Source organism: Trypanosoma brucei, chromosome 11, assembly GCF_000210295.1.
Source record: "Trypanosoma brucei gambiense DAL972 chromosome 11, complete sequence".
In the NCBI taxonomy this organism is placed as follows: Eukaryota; Euglenozoa; class Kinetoplastea; order Trypanosomatida; family Trypanosomatidae; genus Trypanosoma; species Trypanosoma brucei.
In genome coordinates, this window is record NC_026744.1 from 558,835 (window position 1) to 580,079 (window position 21,245).

At 50.0% G+C, this 21,245-nt stretch overlaps 12 protein-coding genes across 12 annotated transcripts; 11 read left to right on the top strand and 1 right to left on the bottom strand.

Moving 5' to 3' along the window:
- Window positions 1–264: 264 nt before the first annotated feature.
- Window positions 265–1,971, top strand: TbgDal_XI2220 (hypothetical protein, conserved; the record flags this gene model as incomplete). Its single annotated transcript, XM_011781067.1, has 1 exon — window positions 265–1,971. One exon carries the CDS (start codon window positions 265–267, stop codon window positions 1,969–1,971), a length of 1,707 nt encoding a protein of 568 aa, XP_011779369.1.
- Window positions 1,972–2,401: 430 nt separating this feature from the next.
- Window positions 2,402–4,657, top strand: TbgDal_XI2230 (protein kinase, putative; the record flags this gene model as incomplete). Its single annotated transcript, XM_011781068.1, has 1 exon — window positions 2,402–4,657. One exon carries the CDS (start codon window positions 2,402–2,404, stop codon window positions 4,655–4,657), a length of 2,256 nt encoding a protein of 751 aa, XP_011779370.1.
- A 795-nt stretch (window positions 4,658–5,452) lies between these two features.
- TbgDal_XI2240 (60S acidic ribosomal subunit protein, putative) lies at window positions 5,453–6,430 on the top strand (the record flags this gene model as incomplete). The annotated part of the gene is made up of 1 exon (XM_011781069.1): window positions 5,453–6,430. One exon carries the CDS (start codon window positions 5,453–5,455, stop codon window positions 6,428–6,430), a length of 978 nt encoding a protein of 325 aa, XP_011779371.1.
- Window positions 6,431–6,687: 257 nt separating this feature from the next.
- On the top strand, window positions 6,688–7,665 carry TbgDal_XI2250 (60S acidic ribosomal subunit protein, putative; the record flags this gene model as incomplete). The annotated part of the gene is made up of 1 exon (XM_011781070.1): window positions 6,688–7,665. One exon carries the CDS (start codon window positions 6,688–6,690, stop codon window positions 7,663–7,665), a length of 978 nt encoding a protein of 325 aa, XP_011779372.1.
- Window positions 7,666–8,036: 371 nt separating this feature from the next.
- On the top strand, window positions 8,037–8,441 carry TbgDal_XI2260 (hypothetical protein, conserved; the record flags this gene model as incomplete). The annotated part of the gene is made up of 1 exon (XM_011781071.1): window positions 8,037–8,441. One exon carries the CDS (start codon window positions 8,037–8,039, stop codon window positions 8,439–8,441), a length of 405 nt encoding a protein of 134 aa, XP_011779373.1.
- Window positions 8,442–8,935: 494 nt separating this feature from the next.
- On the top strand, window positions 8,936–9,925 carry TbgDal_XI2270 (hypothetical protein, conserved; the record flags this gene model as incomplete). Its single annotated transcript, XM_011781072.1, has 1 exon — window positions 8,936–9,925. The coding sequence occupies one exon, from the start codon at window positions 8,936–8,938 to the stop codon at window positions 9,923–9,925; it is 990 nt and encodes a 329-aa protein (XP_011779374.1).
- A 465-nt stretch (window positions 9,926–10,390) lies between these two features.
- TbgDal_XI2280 (choline/ethanolamine kinase, putative) lies at window positions 10,391–11,686 on the top strand (the record flags this gene model as incomplete). The annotated part of the gene is made up of 1 exon (XM_011781073.1): window positions 10,391–11,686. One exon carries the CDS (start codon window positions 10,391–10,393, stop codon window positions 11,684–11,686), a length of 1,296 nt encoding a protein of 431 aa, XP_011779375.1.
- Window positions 11,687–12,280: 594 nt separating this feature from the next.
- Window positions 12,281–12,661, bottom strand: TbgDal_XI2290 (hypothetical protein, unlikely; the record flags this gene model as incomplete). Its single annotated transcript, XM_011781074.1, has 1 exon — window positions 12,281–12,661. One exon carries the CDS (start codon window positions 12,659–12,661, stop codon window positions 12,281–12,283), a length of 381 nt encoding a protein of 126 aa, XP_011779376.1.
- A 179-nt stretch (window positions 12,662–12,840) lies between these two features.
- TbgDal_XI2300 (hypothetical protein, conserved) lies at window positions 12,841–14,739 on the top strand (the record flags this gene model as incomplete). Its single annotated transcript, XM_011781075.1, has 1 exon — window positions 12,841–14,739. One exon carries the CDS (start codon window positions 12,841–12,843, stop codon window positions 14,737–14,739), a length of 1,899 nt encoding a protein of 632 aa, XP_011779377.1.
- Window positions 14,740–15,278: 539 nt separating this feature from the next.
- Window positions 15,279–15,923, top strand: TbgDal_XI2310 (hypothetical protein, conserved; the record flags this gene model as incomplete). The annotated part of the gene is made up of 1 exon (XM_011781076.1): window positions 15,279–15,923. One exon carries the CDS (start codon window positions 15,279–15,281, stop codon window positions 15,921–15,923), a length of 645 nt encoding a protein of 214 aa, XP_011779378.1.
- An 856-nt stretch (window positions 15,924–16,779) lies between these two features.
- On the top strand, window positions 16,780–19,146 carry TbgDal_XI2320 (hypothetical protein, conserved; the record flags this gene model as incomplete). Its single annotated transcript, XM_011781077.1, has 1 exon — window positions 16,780–19,146. One exon carries the CDS (start codon window positions 16,780–16,782, stop codon window positions 19,144–19,146), a length of 2,367 nt encoding a protein of 788 aa, XP_011779379.1.
- Window positions 19,147–19,611: 465 nt separating this feature from the next.
- Window positions 19,612–20,808, top strand: TbgDal_XI2330 (proteasome regulatory non-ATP-ase subunit 3,putative; the record flags this gene model as incomplete). The annotated part of the gene is made up of 1 exon (XM_011781078.1): window positions 19,612–20,808. One exon carries the CDS (start codon window positions 19,612–19,614, stop codon window positions 20,806–20,808), a length of 1,197 nt encoding a protein of 398 aa, XP_011779380.1.
- Between the last annotated feature and the right edge of the window lie 437 nt (window positions 20,809–21,245).

A 21,245-nucleotide genomic window follows, 5' to 3' on the forward strand; every position in this document is an offset into this window, starting at 1 on the left:
TGAACTCACTTAAAGGGTCAACCGAGAGGTTCTCTACGCGGCCTTCGGGTGTGGTTCAGGTGAGTGGGCATGCGTGCGACGAGGACCCCTTCTGCTGCATGCCTTGTCATTTGCCTCTTTCATCTGGGTTTATATAAAAAGTTGGTAGCAAGCGTAGGGCAGTTGCGTGTTTTTCTAACGTCGCGATAGCAACATCGCGATTTGTGTGCAGCCAGAGAAACGTGGTTTCCGCCCTCTGGACTCACTTCAGTTCGCGGGCGGTCGATGTCTTCATCTTTCTTGGTTCCTTTCACACTGAATGTGCGGCTATCAGTTTCATGCAGTAGCCTGCACGATGGTTTGGGTGGTCTTTTGTCGTTATTACGGGCCGATGACCACAGTGTGAAGGCAGGTACAATGTCACGTGACCCATGTGCCGATGGGGAGAAACAGGATGCATTACGTCATCTTCTCAGCAGGGATGCCAGCGTCCTCTCGGAAATTGACTTCCGCGGCGACATCCCCGCCATTGAGGATTTCGCGTCCACTATCCGCAGTGTCGACAGCTTCGAGAAGGGGTATATTTCCCTTATTTTTCGTGAATATTGCAAGCGGATGGGTATAATTAGTGAGTGGAAAGCGTCCCTACAGGCTGCCCAAAGGGAGAGTTCGTTTCCCATATCGGGTGCGTTGCTGGACACAGTGATTGCCGAGGAGGCGAGTGCACGAGCGGAACTCCACACGTCCCGCGAGCATTTCGTGGAGTGGGCTAAGGGGGTGGCCCCACGGTGGTTGGAGACGGCTCGCAACATGGGAGCCTCGAAGAAAACAGAGGATGGGGCTGCTGAGAGGGCACAAAATCAATTGGAAACTGTGATTGCTCAGCAGTTTGGCTTCAGTGGCAACGACGTGGTGAACAGCGGCCCCCCGTCGTCTCCCAGGGTGACAGGGGCCAACAGTGACGCGTTGCGCCGACAGGCGATTGCGATGATTGAGCAAGAGCAGTCGCTGAGGAGACAAGAGGCGAAGACAAGGGTGGCGAGTCTACTTGAGCAGGAGGAACAGTTGCGTTGTCAGATGGAGGAAAGGCGCCAGAAGCGGGAAACCGAGGAAAAGCGGCAGCACCAGGCCAATATGGAGGCATTCTGCCAACAGCTTAGGCAGGAGGAGGAGTCATTCCGTCAACGCATGGAAGCACGCGAGAGCGAGCGACTCCAGTTGCTTGAACACATTGAAGCAGAGGAGCAGTGGCTTTCTCAACGACTTGCTGATCGGGAGAGGCAACGTGCGCTGGAAATAGAGGCCAAGGAGAGAGCCGAGCGCGAGCAGCGAGAGTTGTACCGCGAGCACGTGGAGGCTGAGGAGGAGTTGCTTCGCAACCGTCTACAACAGTATGAAGCGTCTCGAAAGATGGAGGCTGAAAAGGCACGACAGAAGGAAAAAGAGGATCGTGAGGAACTCTACGAGCATGTGCTAGCCGAGGAGCAATTAATTCGACAACGACTTGAACAGCGGGAGAAAGAGGCTGAGCGGAGGGCTAGGTACGAGCTGTACCATGCAGGAAGAGCAGACGCAGGACTAGGCAACACAGATTCGACCTTGCCGGAGCATTCCTTCGGTACGCAGCAGCTCGTAGGATACCAAGCAATTAACAATTCATATACGGGTGTAGGAGTGCGTGGGGAAAGGCAGGCCTTCACATCGCCCCAAGGGCATCCCCATTCTTATCATCAGCAGGTGCACTCTCTGCCCCATGTTCAGCATTACCAGCAACAGTATCTCCCACAGGTGATCACATCCCCAGCTCAACCCAGTTGCTATCCCGTTGCGCCAGCCGTCCCACAGCCCGCCACCGTTTACTCTCCCCTTACACAGTCAGTTGTTACACCACCTTACAATCACTACGTGTCTTATCACCCCCAGGGAGAGCTGCAATCTCCGCAGCCACCCCAAATGTTTCCTGGGAATCACCCATATTACTTGAACCGTTGAGTCCGTGAGCGCTTGTTTCGAGTCGTGAATAAGAAGATGCTTTTTGGCCGTGGTCTGGTCACCACTGGCATTGCTCGCCTTTGCAAAAGCACAAACTGGGTCTTTTTCTTAACTCGATTCTGGGCTGCACCGTTCTACTTCCCGTTTTGTTTCTTTTAACCCATTTTTTTTTGTTTCCACCCTTCTCATATCTAGGTGATAATTGTGCTTTGCCACGTGAAACTAGGAACATTTTTTTTTGCCGCTGGAAGGTTGGTTTCCATAGCGACGGCGATTACTAGAGGGTTGTTGTCGTCTGGCAGGTATATATAAATAAATATATATATATATATACACTGGTTAAGTGTGCTCCACAGGGTGTCTGAAGAATTTATTACATTTTTAAATTTGCTCGGTTTGTGTGTGCGTGTGATACTTGCCCTCCGCTCGTATGAAGCTGAGGGCTGACTCCCGTGGGGGTGGGGAGCAGGATATCAGGGCCAGCTTCGGCCACTCTACCCCACGTGACACTGGTGAGAGTCCATCTATTCAACCCGTAGAAGGCCCGATCCCCCTAAATTTCCAATACGACCCGAAAGTCACATCATTAGAGGGAGCGCTGCTCTTTGTTGGCCGCACCTCCTCTGCGAACGTGAATAGTGTCAACCAAAAGCATCTTCACGGTAACTCCGGTGTTGCAATCCCGAATTCACCGGAGCTGGTTGGAGGAAACCAGCCGCTTGCGTCCGCTCGTTCATCGGTGGCTGACAATTCTGATCAAAGCAGCGGTAAGAAAAAGAGTGCCGTCGGTACGGGATCTATAGCTGGCCGCCACCACGATCCAAACGCACCAGCAGCGAAAATCATAGTTAACGAGACGCAGGGGAGAACGTTAAATAAACCAAAGAGTGCCGCTGCCGACATCGTGAACGAGACTCCCCACGCTGAGGGCACTGGTGTGAAGAGTGCTTTTTGGGCTGTAGCGAAAAATGTAAGTGATAGAACTCCACTGAGCGGTCAGTCAAAGCCCCCACCTCGAAAAAATAGCAACGACGGCAGCCCAACCCCGGACCATGCGGGTGACGAGCCTATAGACGTGCGAGCGTGCAACTTTAAGTTCAAAATCATCCGAGAATTGGGTGGTGGAGGCTTTGGAAAGGTGTATCAGGCAATACTGGGTGACGGTAGGTTTGTAGCGGTTAAGAAGATGAAGATAACATCCCACGATAAGGTGATCGACAGAGAGGTCCGCGTGCTGAGCACGCTTCCGCCGCACAAACACTGTGTCCGTTACCTTGGCTCGAAGAGGAGCAGTAATCACTATTACATTTTCATGGAATACGTCAGTGGGGGTAGTATCCGTTACATTCGTAAAAGTGCTGGGGTGTTTGAGGAACCAGTGATGCGGCGCTGTGTGAAGATGGTTTTAGAGGGTCTTCAACACATTCACAGACACGACATCGTTCACCGCGATATCAAAGGGGAAAATGTTCTGCTTGACGAGAAAGGTTGCGTAAAAATTGTTGATTTCGGCGCATGCAAGGTTTTGAATAGCGGCCACAATACTGTGGGTAGTGTTGGCACACCGTATTGGATGTCCCCGGAGGTCTGCCGTGGGGAAGCGGCTACGGAGAAATCAGACGTATGGGGTGTGGGGTGCCTCTGTCTTGAGATGACAAATGAGTCGGGCATACCGTGGGAGTTCCATTCGACTGCCAACAATACGCAAGCTGTTCTCTATTCCATCGCGGCAGCAAAGAACCCTCCCAAAATCCCTCAACATCTTTCCCCAGCTGCTCGCGACTTCATTGCTTGCACTCTGAGGGTCGACCCGAAGGATCGCCCTACTGTGGATAAGTTGTTGCAGCATCCCTTCTTTTCGCAAAGCTATTCCGCTGCGCAACCTGTTGAACGTGAAGCGGTGATGTCGAGGGTGGAGAGCTTCGACTTCGTCAACACTATTTCAACTCTTTCTCAACCGGGAGATGCAGCAAGTACCGGCGGCAAACCACCTGTCGTGAACATCGGACCCGTAATGATTAGCACAGGTTGTAAGACTGTGGCGCCGAGTAAAGACAAGGAGAAATCTCAGTCGCCGACCTATCAACTCAAGGCAGCAAGCAGCGACGACGATGATGATTACTGCAGGGTGCGTAATGTTATTAGACCTCAGGGAAATCTTGAACGGTATCCCCCGCCAGGTACCCCCGGAGATGAAGGTATCATCGGGAAGCGCAAGAAATCTGTTATTGCGACCCCCTCTCGCGTGGGTAAAGATGAGGTTAAGGAGATGCTAGAGGTGACCCCGGCACCACAAGCACGTGCGACTGGAGTGGGGCCCCCTGCTGATGTTCGTGTGTCGCCCCTTCCCAATCCAAGCAGCAGTAGCCCGGTGAGGGTAGTGAGGGCTCAGCCGCCTCCACGGCAGAGGCGAAGCACCGAAGCGTCTAATCCTTCTTCAACACGTGTAAGTTCTTCCTTAACTTCTGGAAAACCTACCGGTGACCCCCCTGTGACGAATTCGCTTGCCGAAGGAACAGCTAAGCGGAAAAAGACCAATGAGTCTGGCAAGTCGGCATCCGAACCCGGGCACAACGACGGCCGCCCAAGTAAGGATAATCCTGGGCGCTCAAATAGTTCTGCGTGGTGGCGGCCCAAACAGGGATCTGACACCAACAAATCGGTGATCAAGTGGTTGATCAAATAAAATGCGACATGGACTCAAGTTACTTGCCTGAGGTTTATTAATTTTAATTTACCTCGAAAGCGCCGTATATTCAGGCCTCTTTGTTTTATTCTCTCGTACCCCCCTAGCACCTGCCAACCGCCTGTGGCGAGACTTGGATGTACGCAGTGCGTATGCGTGTATATGCTTGCTATTGCTGCACCCATGTGGGAGCGTACTTTTTTTGACATTTTGGCGTGTGGTCATACGCCCTTTCGACTATCAAAAAGTGAGAAATCGTAGCCGAGGGCAGTGTGGTTCCCCGAGCTCAGCCCACAGCGGGAATGTTTGGGTACAATGTATACATATATCTGTATATATATATACATATATGCATATACATTGTGTTCATGCAGGCTTTTAATATATGTTTGTAGTGACGGTATATTCTATGTTCTTTAGTACATATACGGTGGTTAGTGCTAACTATACGTCCAAAAGCAGGCGTATTTTTCTCCCTACCCTGTTTTCTTTTCTTTTTCTTGCTCGTGGCGGTGGTGAAGACATTGTGTTATTCCCCCTGCAACCTCTCAGGTAGTAGTTGCAGCGATGCCACCACCACCTTTGCCAAGCTGATACGGCGGTTCATTCATCGGAAACAAAAAAGGCTGAAAAAAAGGCAAGTTCATTTGGTGTCTGATGGAACTTGTTGATAATTATGGTTAACCATCACGCATTGCCGATGCCACATATCTTTTTTTAAGATTCAATTCCTTCTCTTTCTTCTCTTTCTAAACTATTCTGTGCGAACTGCAGGCTCCGTTGTAACAAACAGTTATGCCATCCGTTTCCCAGGAGAAACGTGACTATGAGGATCGCCTCAACGGCTGCCTCACGAAGTACAGCCGTGTGCTCTTCTGCCTGATGGACAATGTTCGCTCGCAGCAGGTGCACGGTGTACGCCGTGATCTCCGCGGTAAGGGTGAGCTGGTGATGGGAAAGAAGACGTTGCAGAAGAAGATCGTGGAGAAGCGCGCTGAGGGCAACAAGGCCACAGATGCTGATAAGCTGTTCCACCAGGTTTGCACCGATAAGCAGCTTCTGTGTGGCAACACATCGATGATATTCACGAACAGCGAAGTGTCTGATATCACCAGCGTGTTGGACAGCCACCGTGTTCAGGCGCCTGCGCGTGTTGGTGCCATTGCCCCATGTGATGTTATTGTGCCCGCCGGTAACACGGGTATGGAGCCGAAGGCAACGGCGTTCTTCCAAGCGTTGAACATCGCGACGAAGATTTCCAAGGGGACTGTGGAGATTGTGAGCGACAAGAAGGTACTGAGCACTGGTGACAAGGTGGATAACTCCACGGCGACGCTGCTGCAGAAGCTCGACATCTCACCTTTCTATTACCAGGTCGAGGTGCAATCCGTGTGGGACCGCGGTGTGCTGTTTACTCGTGAAGATCTCTCCGTCACCGATGCGGTTGTGGAGAAGTACCTCCTCGAAGGAATCAGCAACATCAGCGCTATGTCACTGGGTGCTGGTATCCCAACTGCCGCTACACTGCCGCACATGATTGTCGACGCCTTCAAGACTCTTCTCGGCGCCTCCGTTGCCACGAATTACGAGTTTGATGAATACGACGGAAAGAACCTGCGCACAGCCGCCTTGGAGGGTAAACTCGGTGGTGGCGAAGCTGCTGCCCCCGCCGCTGCCGCTGCTGCCGCCGCCCCCGCCGCCGCCGCTCCCGCTGCCGCCGCAGCTGAGGAGGAGGAGGATGATGATGACTTTGGCATGGGTGCTCTCTTCTAGTGATTTGAATGGAGTCTTCACTTATTTTTCTTATTTTTCATTTTCTCGTTGCTATGCGTCCATAGTTAATTGAATGTTTTGGTTTCATTCGTTTGTTGCAGACAGCCAAACCAGCAGAAACGTTTGTGAACCATTTTTTCGTATTTGAAACGTTCTCTTTTTCTTTTTCTTCTGTTGTTCTCCTCCCATCATAATCGCAAAATTTAAATTCCGTCTGAGCCGGAGAGAGCCGGATTGACCTACTATAAAACGTAGTTATGCCATCCGTTTCCCAGGAGAAACGTGACTATGAGGATCGCCTCAACGGCTGCCTCACGAAGTACAGCCGTGTGCTCTTCTGCCTGATGGACAATGTTCGCTCGCAGCAGGTGCACGGTGTACGCCGTGATCTCCGCGGTAAGGGTGAGCTGGTGATGGGAAAGAAGACGTTGCAGAAGAAGATCGTGGAGAAGCGCGCTGAGGGCAACAAGGCCACAGATGCTGATAAGCTGTTCCACCAGGTTTGCACCGATAAGCAGCTTCTGTGTGGCAACACATCGATGATATTCACGAACAGCGAAGTGTCTGATATCACCAGCGTGTTGGACAGCCACCGTGTTCAGGCGCCTGCGCGTGTTGGTGCCATTGCCCCATGTGATGTTATTGTGCCCGCCGGTAACACAGGTATGGAGCCGAAGGCAACGGCGTTCTTCCAAGCGTTGAACATCGCGACGAAGATTTCCAAGGGGACTGTGGAGATTGTGAGCGACAAGAAGGTACTGAGCACTGGTGACAAGGTGGATAACTCCACGGCGACGCTGCTGCAGAAGCTCGACATCTCACCTTTCTATTACCAGGTCGAGGTGCAATCCGTGTGGGACCGCGGTGTGCTGTTTACCCGTGAAGATCTCTCCGTCACCGATGCGGTTGTGGAGAAGTACCTCCTCGAAGGAATCAGCAACATCAGCGCTATGTCACTGGGTGCTGGTATCCCAACTGCCGCTACACTGCCGCACATGATTGTCGACGCCTTCAAGACTCTTCTCGGCGCCTCCGTTGCCACGAATTACGAGTTTGATGAATACGACGGAAAGAACCTGCGCACAGCCGCCTTGGAGGGTAAACTCGGTGGTGGCGAAGCTGCTGCCCCCGCCGCTGCCGCTGCTGCCGCCGCCCCCACCGCCGCCGCTCCCGCTGCCGCCGCAGCTGAGGAGGAGGAGGATGATGATGACTTTGGCATGGGTGCTCTCTTCTAAGCACGATGTTTTACCTGATGGTCTCCGGCATCCATTCTTTTTTACTTTTTTACTTTGTTCTTTTTTTTTTTTGCCTTGGTGGTGATCAATACCTTGGTAGACTGAAATGTTCTGCAGTGTTGTTGCACCTGTTCGTGGTTTAGCGATGGTTAACCACTAGTTGGTGCTTTTGTGCGTGTGTTGAAACCTATTGACAGGCCTCTCTCTTCCGTTTACTTCACTTTTCTTTTTTTGCTAACAACTTCCAACCCCCTATCGACCCCCAACAACTACTATATTTTTAAACTTAAGTATGTTCGTGTGTGTGGTAAACGGAAGGAACTGACATCCGTTTGAACTACCCCTGCACCTTTGAAAGGCTCTGTTCCACAATGGTGCGCTCGCTTGTTGTGTTGCTGACTTATGATGAACCAGAATGTGGTGGTGCAGCCGACGCACTTGTTGTTCACCTTCAACGGGACTGCGCAGCACTCGCGGATAGATGTCAGTTATCGGCTCGGCCAATATCTATTCTCCAGAATTCTTCCCACCGTGACGCACTGTACAGGACACTGCAGGACCTTATTCAAGTGAAACCGCAAGATATTTACGCTATCAGTTTTTTAAAAGACAACAACCCTGATGAATACCGCAAAATCCGAGAACTTTGCAACGGTGTCAAGCCACGACGTATCAAGCACCAGATACTTACACACCTCGCGAACTACAATGATGTGGGGCTCATTATAAGAAACCTTGTGCGGCTAGTGTTGGATGAGATGTCCCGTGACGTATGATGGCTCTGTGTGTTGTTTGTAGTGTGCGAGTTTGTGGGAGGGGAGGCAGGGTACGCTGTGGCCAAGTTGGAGGCGGTGACGCCAAATGAGTGCCTCGGGATGTTTGTACTGACTGGGGCACAGACAGAAGTATGGTTCATGCGTGTTGGTTATCCTTGTGACTATGTGGACGGGGCTCATTAAGTCACAGGGCCTTTGTTGCGCTTTTATGAGTTGGTTGCTGAGTGGGCGTATGAATATACACATAATGCACACATGCTTATATTCAAACTCTCTTTCTTGTTCTTCAGTTTTCTCCGCTTTCGGTTTTTTGCCTGTCTTTATATGTACCGGTGTTTGTTCACTCCAAATCCTGTATGTTGACACACACACACAGACAAACACATAGTTGCTTGCTTTGTTGTTACGCTTGACTGAACTGCTATTCATGTATGCTTCCCAGTTTCTATTTCATCCCCGTTGTGTGTTAGTTTGTTGTCGGCGGGGAGTTTGTTATGAATGATTGGATTACTAAGGCTTTGGAGGAGAAGCAGATCTTATCTCTTCCATCTCTTGCAGATGTAAAAGGGGTCTTCTGTGTGGCACGGGAGCATGAGTGGTATGATGATTATGTTGTGATGGACTGGACGGCCCTGCACCGTGGACTCCGGCCGAGTACCTCCTCATTTAATCCCACTGTTGCAGTGGCTGAGGTAATGCGTTTTGGATGTGAGTTGGAGGGGGATGGAAGTCTGGCGACAGCGTTAGAATTGCGCACCCCGTGGTGCGTGGTGCCACTCGCCGAGCAGGCGCAGCGACTCAGTGTTTTTTTACATCCATCTGGTGCGAATGTTAAGCCATACATGTTTTGCCGCGGACCACCTGGGCAGCGTAGCGTTCGTGATGACCTTCACTCTGTCCTTCAAGGGGTTCAGCGGCAGCTGCGGGACTCGGGCATCAGGTGTCATGTGTTCTTTGGAAGTGTCATCGTGGTGTCAGATGACTTTGAGCATCTGATGCACCTCACGGCGGCGGTGTATCGGGCGCTGAAGAGTGCCGGCATCGAGTTAAACGCAAATGCCTCGTCATTTGAGCCGAGACGAGTCTTTAGGACTGCTGGTGGTTTGTGTTGGAATACGTTGAGCCTCATATCTTTGAAGAGTGTTGATAACATGGTTGCGCTTCTAGTTGATTTGTTTTACATGTGGTTGGGAGACTTCTACCTGTGGTTGTGTGTAACACCACCGGAATCGTTGCTGGGTGTGGCCGGGAGGGACGAGGACAAAATGAAGGTGTTTCGTGACTTCATTGTGAAGAGGGTGGTGCCGAACTGCGAATGTATTGAGTTTAACGGTTTAGCTGACGTGGACGTGGAGGAACTGCTTACAGCTGCTAAGCCCCTCCTGAAACGGAAACTACCACTTGTTGGACCGCAGAAGTGGAGTGCACTTGAGTTGCGATTGTGCCTTGCGGCTTTGAAAGCTTACGAGCACCCGCCCCCGTGATTGGTTGGCCGCCTAAATTAGAAGTTGCGTTCCTTCATCCTCTTTACTTTTACTTTTTTTCCCCACGGCAGTTGATCCTTTCTTTTATTTTCTCCCGGGCATCCGTGGTGTGCTGGTCACATTTGGTGATTATACAGCGATGGTATATTTAGTCTTTTTTTTTTTTAAATATCATCTCCGCTTTTCATATTACGCAAGAAGTGCATATAAAGGGAGAGGTTACATTGATGACCCTATTTATTTTTTACACTTTGTTCTTTTCTTCTTTTGCGTGTGTGAACGACATTGACTGGTCGAAGGGTGTCCCTCAAAAATTTGTGAAGTAGAGACATTTAATAAGTGGGCGAAAACTTACCCAATAATCAGTAGAGGAGAGAGGGGGAAAAGGTTAATAATAATAATAATTGCTGGTGCTTGGACTGCATACGGGTATATAATTAAATATACATATAATTGAAGCGCGGGATGGAGGTGGCTGTGGGGCACGTCCGTCATGTGCCGTGCACGGTACCCGACGATCCTGCGAGCCGTATGAGAGCTATTCGGGAAATCGTTGCTCGGCACTGTGCGCTTTTCATGCAAAAGGGCGGCGATGTAGGCCGATCTCAATGTGCTTCAAATCTGGGCAATAATATTACGAGCGGCACGTCAAATGGATTCGATGCAGATCGTTTGCAGGTGGTGGCCTTTTCTGGCGGAATAACGAATGAGATGTACCATGTATACTGCGAAGGATGGGAGGCCCATTCTGTTGTGATGCGTATCTTTGGAAAGGAGACAGAGCGCGTCATATCCCGTGGGGATGAGCTTTTCTACCAGTCATTATTTATTCCGACTTATGTTCGCGGCCAGAACTTTTTAGTTTACCAGTACCTTTATCAGTACGAGCCCCTTCCGTTCGTGGAGATGGTAAAAGAGTACGAAAAGATAGCGCGTGGGATTGCCTTCTTCCACGTCCGGGCGACACTTGAGGCAAGAAGTGATTATAGTGTCACCCCCGTCTGTGGGGGGGCCGGCGCGGGTGGCGCAACCGTAGGCCCAACGAATACCTGTTCGCGCTTCGATTTGGAGGAAAATTATATTGTCCATTCCCTCACCGAGTGGGTGGAGCAGGCCCTTTCGAAGACTGTGCAGGACAAGGTGGACGCCACAAAACGGGCGACTTATGCATCTGTAGCGCAACAGCTGAAGGAGGAGGCCCAGTGGTTGCTGCCATTGATGCAGAGGCACTCACCTGAGTTGGGCGAGAGTACGTGCCACAATGACCTGCTCAGCGGCAATATCATGAGGCAGAAAAGTGATGGCGCACTGAAGATTATTGACTTCGAGTATGCAAAACGTAATTACTTTCTGTTTGATATAGCCAATCACTTCAACGAGTACACGGGACTCGAGTGTGACTACGCCACATATTTCCCCTCTGAGGAGCACATGAAAAAGTTTGTGACCACTTATATGTGTGCTATGCGGGAGGAGCTCGAAAAACATGCTGAGGAGGCGAAGCGTCGGCAACTAACGGATATTATACCGGGACAGCAGCATTTCTTCATGTGCGATGTGGGAGGTGTTGAGGGGGATAAGCGGATCCATCGCATGGTTCAGCTTGTCAAACTCCTTACCCTCGCTTCTCACCTAAGTTGGAGTGTTTGGGCCTTACTTCAGGAGGCGGTGTCGAAGACGGACATGGACTTCCTGCGGTACTCGCAGCTCCGACTGTCGCGGTACCTGGAGACGAGGAAGGAGTTTAGTGCATCTTCATAAAAGAGGCATGAAGATGTCGGGGTGGTGGTGTAATTGCCTTGCTGAGAGAATCGCACCAACCGTTTGACAGCGATTGCGGTGTGTCGTATAACGCAACTTGTCGCGGTAGCATTAGCGTAGCAATTATGGTTGCTATCATTACATTTTCTTTTCCCTCTGTTACGTAGCGTCCAAGGCACGGCTACACTCCCATATTAAGGATATATATATATATATATATGTTGTGTATGAGGGTGCGTCAAGATGTTGCGGTATTAATTGACGGTACCATCTGAATGTGTTTTGGGCTGCTTCTAAATTTGTCCTTGTTTACGGCTTCTCTGCCATCTCCCCCCCTCAAGGCGGTTCCCCCTTTCCGTATTTCTCATGTGTTGCTCGTCCCTTTCCTTCCCTGGAGCTATTGGATACCGATGGAAGGGTTGTTGTGGGGTTGCAGGTGTGTTTCCGTTGGTCATGCAAGGGAAGGGTGAGGAAAAGAGAGGATAGGAGAGCGGTGGAAGTGAATTGCAATGGTGCCACGTTTGCACTTTTTTGCGCTCTCTTAACATTTTTTTTTGTTGATCCTTAGTTCGTTTCTTTTTTTTTTTTTTGTGCCTACGACGTGTTAGTGATCGCCACAGCACACCAACTTAGTGTCCCAAATGATACTTCATGGAGGCGGGACGAGTGCCTCGTTCCCTCCCGTTGCATTTGTGTGATTTTTTCTTCGTGGTAGTTCGCGGGTGTTGAAAACACGTGGAGTGGGGGTGCATATGGAGAAGCTGGTGGGTAACGCAACTGTTCTGGTGAAAAATTGGTAAAAAGAAGCAAAAGAAGGTTCTGTTTGGGCAATGGCTGTAGAATGTCAAGGATAAGTAAAATGTGCCGTGTGCTTGTGTGCATTGTACAGGTTATCATTAAGTACCGTAAATGAGATGTTGGATGAGGGGATACTTTCTTGGCTATGTAGGGCTTCTCATTTTTCTCATTGTTCATTTTTATTGCATCAATGACATGTGAATTTTCAACTTTTTTGTGCGCCTTTTGACAACTATAAGGAAGGGAGGGGTGAAGCTACACACAGGTCGCACACAGCGACGCGTGCCGACTGCTGGCGCGTTCCGGAGGAACGCAGCGAAGAATCGAATAGGGAAAAAGAAGGATCAACTTTTTACATGTTTCAAATTGATGTCACCGACGTTTATTCCGCTCAAACGGAAACAGAGATAGCAAGGCTGTTTGCTTTAGCTGCAAACAGCGATTTCCCCTCCGAGACTCCCACCATCGAAGTGCGTTTACTGCTGCAAACAGAGAAGGATGGTTCTCAACCGACAGGTGATGTATGGACCCGGCAGGAGCGTGACACGCTGCTACTATGTTTGGATCGCTCCGTCTCGCGTGTTTACCCTCCGCTCGACCCACTACAGTACACGCAACCACCACCGGAACTGGAGGTGCGTAACGGGGAACGGGTGGCGCGTATATACGTTACACCAACAGTCCGTTTGTTTTCCTTTCATTCAACTCCACACTGTGTTGAGGGACACATGGGTACAGCAAATGGGACTCCTCCTAGTTTACTCACTCCCTTCGCTGAAGGTGAAGGTGTTAAAGCGAGCGGGGAATTCGAAGACTTTGCCGTTTCTCGGAGTCGGTGGAGGGTTGCTGCGTGGCTGACTGCCCGATTGTTCAATGAGAGTAGTTGGGTTTCTACCTGTCCCTGTGGTGGACTAAATGGGGATGGCACTGTCGCTGTACCTGCTGAGAGGTGTAGTGACGTTATTGATGCTGCAGAGTGTGACAGGCAAAAGCGGTTGCTTCATGTGGATGTGACAGGGATGGAGTTCGTTGGGCTCATCACAGCTGTTACGTCACGGTATGCATACGTGGCTGTACCACATGAAGAGGAAGGCCAACTGGCTACTAAGTGGGTCCTTGTCAGCCGTGTTAGCGTACCGCCCGCGCTGGAACGCATTGTGGGAAGAGAAACTGTGAAGAGGCCGAGGGAGGGCAGTGAAAGGTCCCGGAGAGAAGAATTTGTGTATGAAAGGGAAGTTATATCTCATGACAACACCCCTTTCAGAGTGCTGCGTGTGGAGGAACGTATGTTGGTCACGCTGCGTGCGCACAAAGTGTATTGCACAAAGCAAAGGCCGGTGTTAGGTCTTCCTAGGGCGGTTTCCGTTTTATTTGAAGACGTGGCTGTGGTGAAGAAGGTGGCTGACACTCTCACTGATGGCGGTGACAGTACCAAAGTTATTCACAAATCATGTTGTAATTCATTTGCGGACGTCCTTGAAATTGTGAGGGGAAGCTGCAAGCGTTTTCTGCGGGGTTATACCAAATATAAGTTAAACACCAACGGACCTGCGGTCGAGCGCTTATTTAGCGCCCTGACCGATACCGTCTCGGTGCAGTCTGTCTGTCACGGTGCGGGTTCCCGGCGGCGGCAGCGGCCACCCGTCACTGTCTCGTCTCCACGGGACATCTCTTCGCTTTATGAGGGAACTTGTGTTGAGTTCAAGGCGAAGGCGAACAAATGGGAGACCAACTCTATTGAGGATTTCGTTGAGACGGATGTCTTTGGTGATGCGAGCGCAAGTGCCGGCGGTAATTACCGAAGCACTTCGAGGAAAACGGGCTGCATGAATATGGAGCGTATTCGGCACACCATTGCTGCCATGGCGAGCACGCTGGGCGGTGTCCTCCTTGTGGGTGTAAGCGACGACGGTAAGGTGTTGGGCCACAGTCCCGATGCGCTGAAGGAACTTCGACTAACTGGCTTCTGCCCGGCAATGCCGAAAGGCACGGTACAATGTACGACGATGCGAGCTGTGTCGGAAGATGCCCCAGTGACGTTACCAAAGGAATGGTGGAAGAATAAGACTCAGAATATTGGGCAGCGGGTTAATCAGCAGACCGATCTTGTGGTAACAGTGATCACGGTTTCCAGAGGACCGGCCCCAGTCTATACCGTGGCGCGCCACTCTGTGCCATACATCCGCGGGTTTGCCAGCACCCTCCCACTACATGTCATTTCCGTTACGCGACGTATAACTCCTCTACTGCCATAACATAAACCTTAAAAAAGCAACAACAACAACATATCGTTCGTTTACTTTTCGTTATTCGCTAATCGACCGCTATGGTGGTACGTTCCGTTTAAATATGGTGTGGTGGCAGCAGACCCGTCCGAGGCTTTGTTGTGAGAGTGCGGCACTTGGCTCTGTTGAGTTTTTTCTGTTCTGTGATTTTGGTAGTGCTCGCACCGTCTGGTAAGTACGGTACTTTGCGTTTATTTTTTTTAATTATACTTCCACCACCCCTACTGTTTTTCTTTGAGGGAACAAGGTCATTAAGGATAGCTTGTAGTTGTTGCACCCAGCGGCCTGCACACACGAGGGCACACAGGGTTTTTTTTATTTTTCTTCCACCATAACTTTTTTCACAATTTGCGAGTTGGGTGCCCCTTTTGGTTGCCGCTTAGGTAACATTCTTGTCACCGCATTACACAACATTGGTGTGGAAGTGGCGTGGAAAGATCAGTTTCCATTTCTGTAAATTATTTGTGAACCTCAGAGCGTGTAAGCGTATATTTTCGTTTTTGGGAGTGATGTCATTCATGTCATTGTTTCAGCGTGAGAGGCCGGAGGAAGCAATGCGAAAATACAAACGTGGTCTAGACCGAACAGTGGTCGAATTAGACAGAGAGCGGAACAAACTCCAGCAGCAGGAAAGCCGTACAACGATCGAGATGAAGAAAATGGCCAAACAAGACCAAATTGATTCGGTCCGCATTCTTGCCAGGGATTTGGTACGCACACGAAAGTATCAGCAGAAGTTATACCGTATGCGAGCACAGATTCAAGGGGTGGCGCTGCGCATTCAAACTATGCAATCCACCGCTCAAATGGCCAGCGCAATGAAGGGTGTGGCCAAGTCTATGGCTAGTATGAACCGGAGTATGAATCTACCGCAGATGCAGCGTGTCATGCAAGAGTTCGAGAAACAAAACGAACTGATGGGGATGAAAGAGGAGATGATGAATGACATGATAGACGATGTGATGGATGATGAGGGTGAGGAGGAGGATGAAACTGAATTGGAGATTCAGAAGGTTATGGACGAGGCGGGGTTGGAGTTCAAAAACAAGGTTGGCGTGGCAGACAGCGCTCTGCCGAAACAGGGAGCCAATGACGTAGGTGAAGATAAAGAACTTGACGCGAGGGTAGCTGCTCTTCGGGCGGCTATGAAGTAACTCACGGTTTTTCTCACTCGTCTGCTTATGACACTCCTGCTTTACGTGTACCCTATTCCCCCTTCTTTTTGCCAGTGCTTCCCCTAATTCTCATCAGTTCACTTTCCCTTCTCCTCATTAGCTTTGAACGTTTGCTGCAGACGATGTTTTTTCTTTTTTTTTTGTTTTGCGCTACGGGAAATAGTAACTTGCAACGTTTCTCCTTCACCGCTTTGTTTAAAATGTGTACTGAGAGGGGAATGCCGGTGGGGTGTCCATAGGTTGTGACTTTGTGCGTTTTTTTTCTTGTTGTAGGAGGAAGTCGAAACTTTACAACTTCACTGTGCAGCATTTTTGACTTTTATTGTTTCAGCTCCCGGGAAGAAGTAGCTGTCCCATAAACTTCTCATTATGGTGCATACGCGTGTGATTTGGTTGGGGGGGGCAAAGGGAGAATTTGATGCGTGTGTGTTGGGTTTGGTGACCGACAGTTTTTCATAGGGAGAGCGTTTTACTAAATGGGTTGAGTTTGCTGCAGCATGTTAATTTAAGCACAGCATGCACAAATATACATAAGTATATATATATGCATTTGTCCGGCGTTGCTCCCCTTAATGCTGTTGCTGTACTTTACGTTTTTTCCTTCCCACCAGTGTTCCCATAGTTCGCTGTCCAACCCTTCTAGGTGTGGCGCCGACAAAAGGTGAGTCAGGAGTACAGGTGCTGCTTGAAGGGAGCGCACCTCACAGTTTGCGAACAAGCAGCGAGAAAAAAAGGGACTCCCAAACATTTAGAGGGCCACCAGCTTTTCCCTATATAGGTTCATCGTTAGTTACGCAGAGATACCTAAAATAGGCATATAAACATCCCTTAAAAAATGACTCGAGAAGAGGAGGTATTGGATCTGGGAAAACGATGGTATGAGCGGCCACTCCCTCTACGGGTATGCAGCCTGAAGGAAGTGGCCAACGACACCACAACGAAGGAGGAGATGGATGCCATGTTCAGTGAAGCGCGGGACATACTCAACCAAGCTACCAACAGGGGTCACTCAGACAAGGGGCGGTGGTACAACACACAGTTTATCTCACGAGGTACAACTTCGGACAAAATCGCTTCTGCTGCCGTAAAGTTGAGTGACACGGACTTTATGTTCTTTCTTGAAGGTTTTAATCTTCTGTTTGAGACCGCTCGTACGGATACCCACCACTACGAGGCCGCACTGAAAGCACTTGCAGTCATTTGGACGAAGCTAATGCCCCGGCGGCCACTGAAGCGGTTTTTTTCCCAGTTCTTTGCCACGCTGCCAGCGAACCCCGCGGATAGGAAAGTTGTTCTTGTATATTGGTATCTCGAGGATTACCTGAAGCGCACATATGCGCAGTTTCTTTCGCTCGCAGAGGCGATGCTGAAGGATCGTCTGCAGCAGCGTCGCGAAGCATGGTTAGATGTGGTTGGAAAGCTTATATGTAACGTTGCCGAGAGCCGCCACGTAGCGATGGCATTAATGGTGGATAAGTTGGGAGATCCGGCGGCACGTGTTGCGCACAATGCCTACCATCACCTGCTTGCCCTTCTGCGTGACTCTTCCATTCATCAGGGGGTACTCTTTGTCGAACTTGAGAAGGTAATTTTTATGAAGAACTGCCCCAAATCCACAATGAAATATGCAACCAACGTTATGAATCAGTTCGTTTACAATAAGGATGAACGGAAACTTGCCTTAAAAGCTATCCAAACATATCTTTCCATTTTCCGTCAGCTGGCAATCAGTGGTTCTGTGGATCTCTCCGTGACGACAGCTACCATCGTTGGCCTTCGGCGTGCCTTTCCTTATGCTGGCACAGATGTTTCCTCGCTAGAGGAGCACCTTAACGCACTATTTGTCATCGCTAACACCGGGAACTTTACACAGCGTGTCACTACGATGTCCTTACTGCAGCTTGTCGCTCTTGGGAAAAGCGCTACGGAAGAGTTTCGTAACCGTTGGTACAGGGCTCTGTACAAGCTACTGCTCATTTCACCAAAGCAGGTATCTCACTCTGCTCACATAACGGGGTTCTTCTCGATGCTGCATAAAGCAGTGCGCTTGGACACTAATGACGACAGAATAGCAGCATTCATTCATCGCCTTCTCCAGCGGGCATTGTTTTTCCAGGAATCAATGATATGCGCCATTCTTTTGTTGGTTGGTGACGTGCTGCAAGCTCACCCTCGTCTCCGCTCAGTAATCTTGGGATCCCGCAGACCGCCGGTCGTACCAGCAGAGGAGCGTTATGACGTGAAACATCGCGAACCGCAGTATGCGCGGGCAAAGAACGAGTGCTTGTACACACTGGGTGTCCTGGCGCGCCATTCGCATCCCTCCGTAGTACAGTTGGCTGTGATGTTACTTTTCGGTGAGGAAATTATTTTTGACAGCCACCCTCTAGATGAGCTCACACTAATAAACTTCCTGCAAATGTTTGTGGATGCGAAGGCCCACACCCAACATGGGATAGACAGCGACGTAGCCGCGGCCGAAGCCGTAGGTAAGGCGGGGTCCTCAGTGTTCCGTCGCGCAACTCACCGGGCGAACCTCCCCAGCGCATCGGATCCTTTTTTTATCAACTCAAGCGTCCAACAAGTTGATGTGTCGGCGTTATTTCTTCACCGCTACGCCGTGCAACGTCAACGCTTCATTGATGGCCTTTCCCGGGTGCGGTCCACGTGGGGTGACGCGAGTGGCGAGGCGGACGTGGCACTCCGCGTGTCGGATGTGGACGCATCACTTTTTGGACCTTCTGGCGTGCTTGGGGATCCAGCAGTATCCAAGAAAAAGAATAAGCGTGCAAAGAAGAAGAAGGAACGGTTGAAAGAGAAACTTAAGGAAGGAGCTGTGCTCGACGAGTGTGTGGAGGCCATTGGTAGCGAAGAGGTTGAAGGCGGCGAGGATAATTTTTTCGATATGGAAGGTAGTGAAGGCGACTTGGAGTGGGGAAGCGGGGATGAGGGAGTAATGATGGGCGATGATGAGGATGGGGATGACGGTAATGAAAGGGACGATGATGGCGTGGGTTTGGCGCTTAGTCGTCGGGAAAATGCCGATGTTGATGATGGAGAGGACCTTGCAGAGATGCTGGAGGCTCACCGTAACGTTGCGTCTAAGAAGCGGAGGCGTGAAGAGGCTTGGTTGGAGCGAGTGACGTCGGCAGCAGGTACTAAAGGACCAAACCGAAGGTCCTTTGTGAGCAGAAGGCGGTAAATACGAATGCAGAGGGAAAATTGGAGGGGCTGAGGAAGAGGAGGCGGCTGCGAAAGCGCTGCTGCAGTGTCGCCAATGCAGTCGTTTTGGGTGAAGGTGCCTCATTCATTAGGCTAACTTTCCTCCACTTTCCTCGTCGCTGTGACTTTTGTGGTTCCGTGGTCTCTCGGGGGTTACAATACTAGTTCGATGCGGGTGGTTGGGGTTAGGTGTGGTAAAGACTCCATTTTTAGGAGGCATGAAAGGCCAAGTAATTTTAAGAGAAAAAATTCTCACAAGAGAGTAAACATAAAGAGATATTGCCTAGTTGATCGGTTAAGTTGGTAACGCATGCAAAATTAGTGCTGAATATCTAATTGTTAAAAAATAAGTTACCCTTCACCTACGATTAAGTCTCATTGTCATGCGCTGTGGCATATTCGTGTGCACCCGAAAGCGGGTAAATCCACACTTTTATTTTACCCCATGTATCTGTCCTTATCTCACTTTCGCCTCTTATTTTTTTTTCAATTTTCGGATTTAGTGACCCGCATCCAAACAAACTATATTTTGCTTCCGTTTTTTCTTTATTCCCCTCGAGTTTTTTTTTTGTATAGCTTGTTTTCTCGCTTTTTCGTCTCGAGTAACGAAGAAACCGAATACGGATCTTCAGGAGTGATGCAAACGACCGGTGAGCTTACCCTGAAGCAGCAACTGCAACAGTCCGGAAGCAAAGGAAATGACGAGTTGCTTGGACGTCTCATGAGCCTTTACCGAGCTCTTTGCGTTCGCCATGATGAAGTTGGACAGGAGATGTTGCTCAATGATATTCTGGCACTGCTGACACTCAACCATCAACACGACCTGGCAGAGCGTGTCATTGCCACATGCGAGATTAGTCTTCCTCATCGCTCTAATAACCAGGCCGCACGTTACTTTTATTACGTTGGCTTGACCCATGCACTGCGGTTAGGATACGTTGAAGCCGACCAGTTCCTTCAATACGCCCTGCGTAAGGCCCCGGAACGGGCATCTGGCTTTCGCGTTGCAGCAACCAAGTTGTCCCTTGTTGTCCAGTTACTCCTTGGTGAGATCCCGCCGCGCTCTGACTTTCTCCAGAAGGATATGCGTGAGTGTCTATCTCCCTACCTACAACTCACATCTTGTGTGCGTTTCGGACAGTTAGGTCGTTTCATGTCCATTCTTCAGCAGCATAAGGCCATCTTTGAGCACGATCGTACGTACTCTCTCATACTGCGCGTGAGGCAGCACGTGATCCGTACAGGTCTCCGCCGTATCTGTCAGGCATACAGCCGCATTAGTATTCCCGATGTCTGTGCCAAGCTATCTATGGAGAACCCAGATGATGCAGAGTACATCATTGCAAAGGCTATTCGAAGCGGTGTAATAGATGCTGTTATTGATCACGAGCAACGGCACCTAATCAGCAGCGAAACGGTGGACGTGTACTCTACCTCCGAGCCACTTCTTGCCCTTCAGCGTCGCATACAATTCCTGAATGCCACCCACAACGAAGTGAAACGGTCTATGCGGTACTCTGCTGCGGACCCGGATTTGGAGGAGGAGCGACGCAAGGTGGATCGTGAGGAAATGGACAGTCTCCTAAGGGCCATAGAGGATGAGGAACTTGGTGGTGCTGACTTCGAAGACGGCCTACCGTAACCGTTAACAGCGGAGTGGCGCAGAACTGGAGGGAGAAAGAAAAGATAAAGGGATGTGTATGGATAGGAGAAAACAAGGAAAGAGAATGAAACGTTGCAAAGGTGGTTTGCCACACAGATCGTTGGGTCGGGTCCTCTAGGTACTAGTTGTGAGGTGTAACTCGTCGTGCTAAAGGTAATGTCCATATGAGATCACAGGACTTTTTTTGAGCGCGCAGAAGAAAAACCAGAAGGTGGTTTCAGGATTCTCACCAAGAGTTGAGGTGCATCTCCCGCTTAGTCATTACATCGAAGGGAGGGCTGCTGTGCACTGAGCACTGACAAAAGGCTGTCAAACGAATTTGAGCTGTCACCACTCAGCATGTGTAGGCATACAGTTGAGCAGACATACGTCAGCGTCAATGCGTTCTTATGTGTAAATTTCCTTTTGTTGCTACC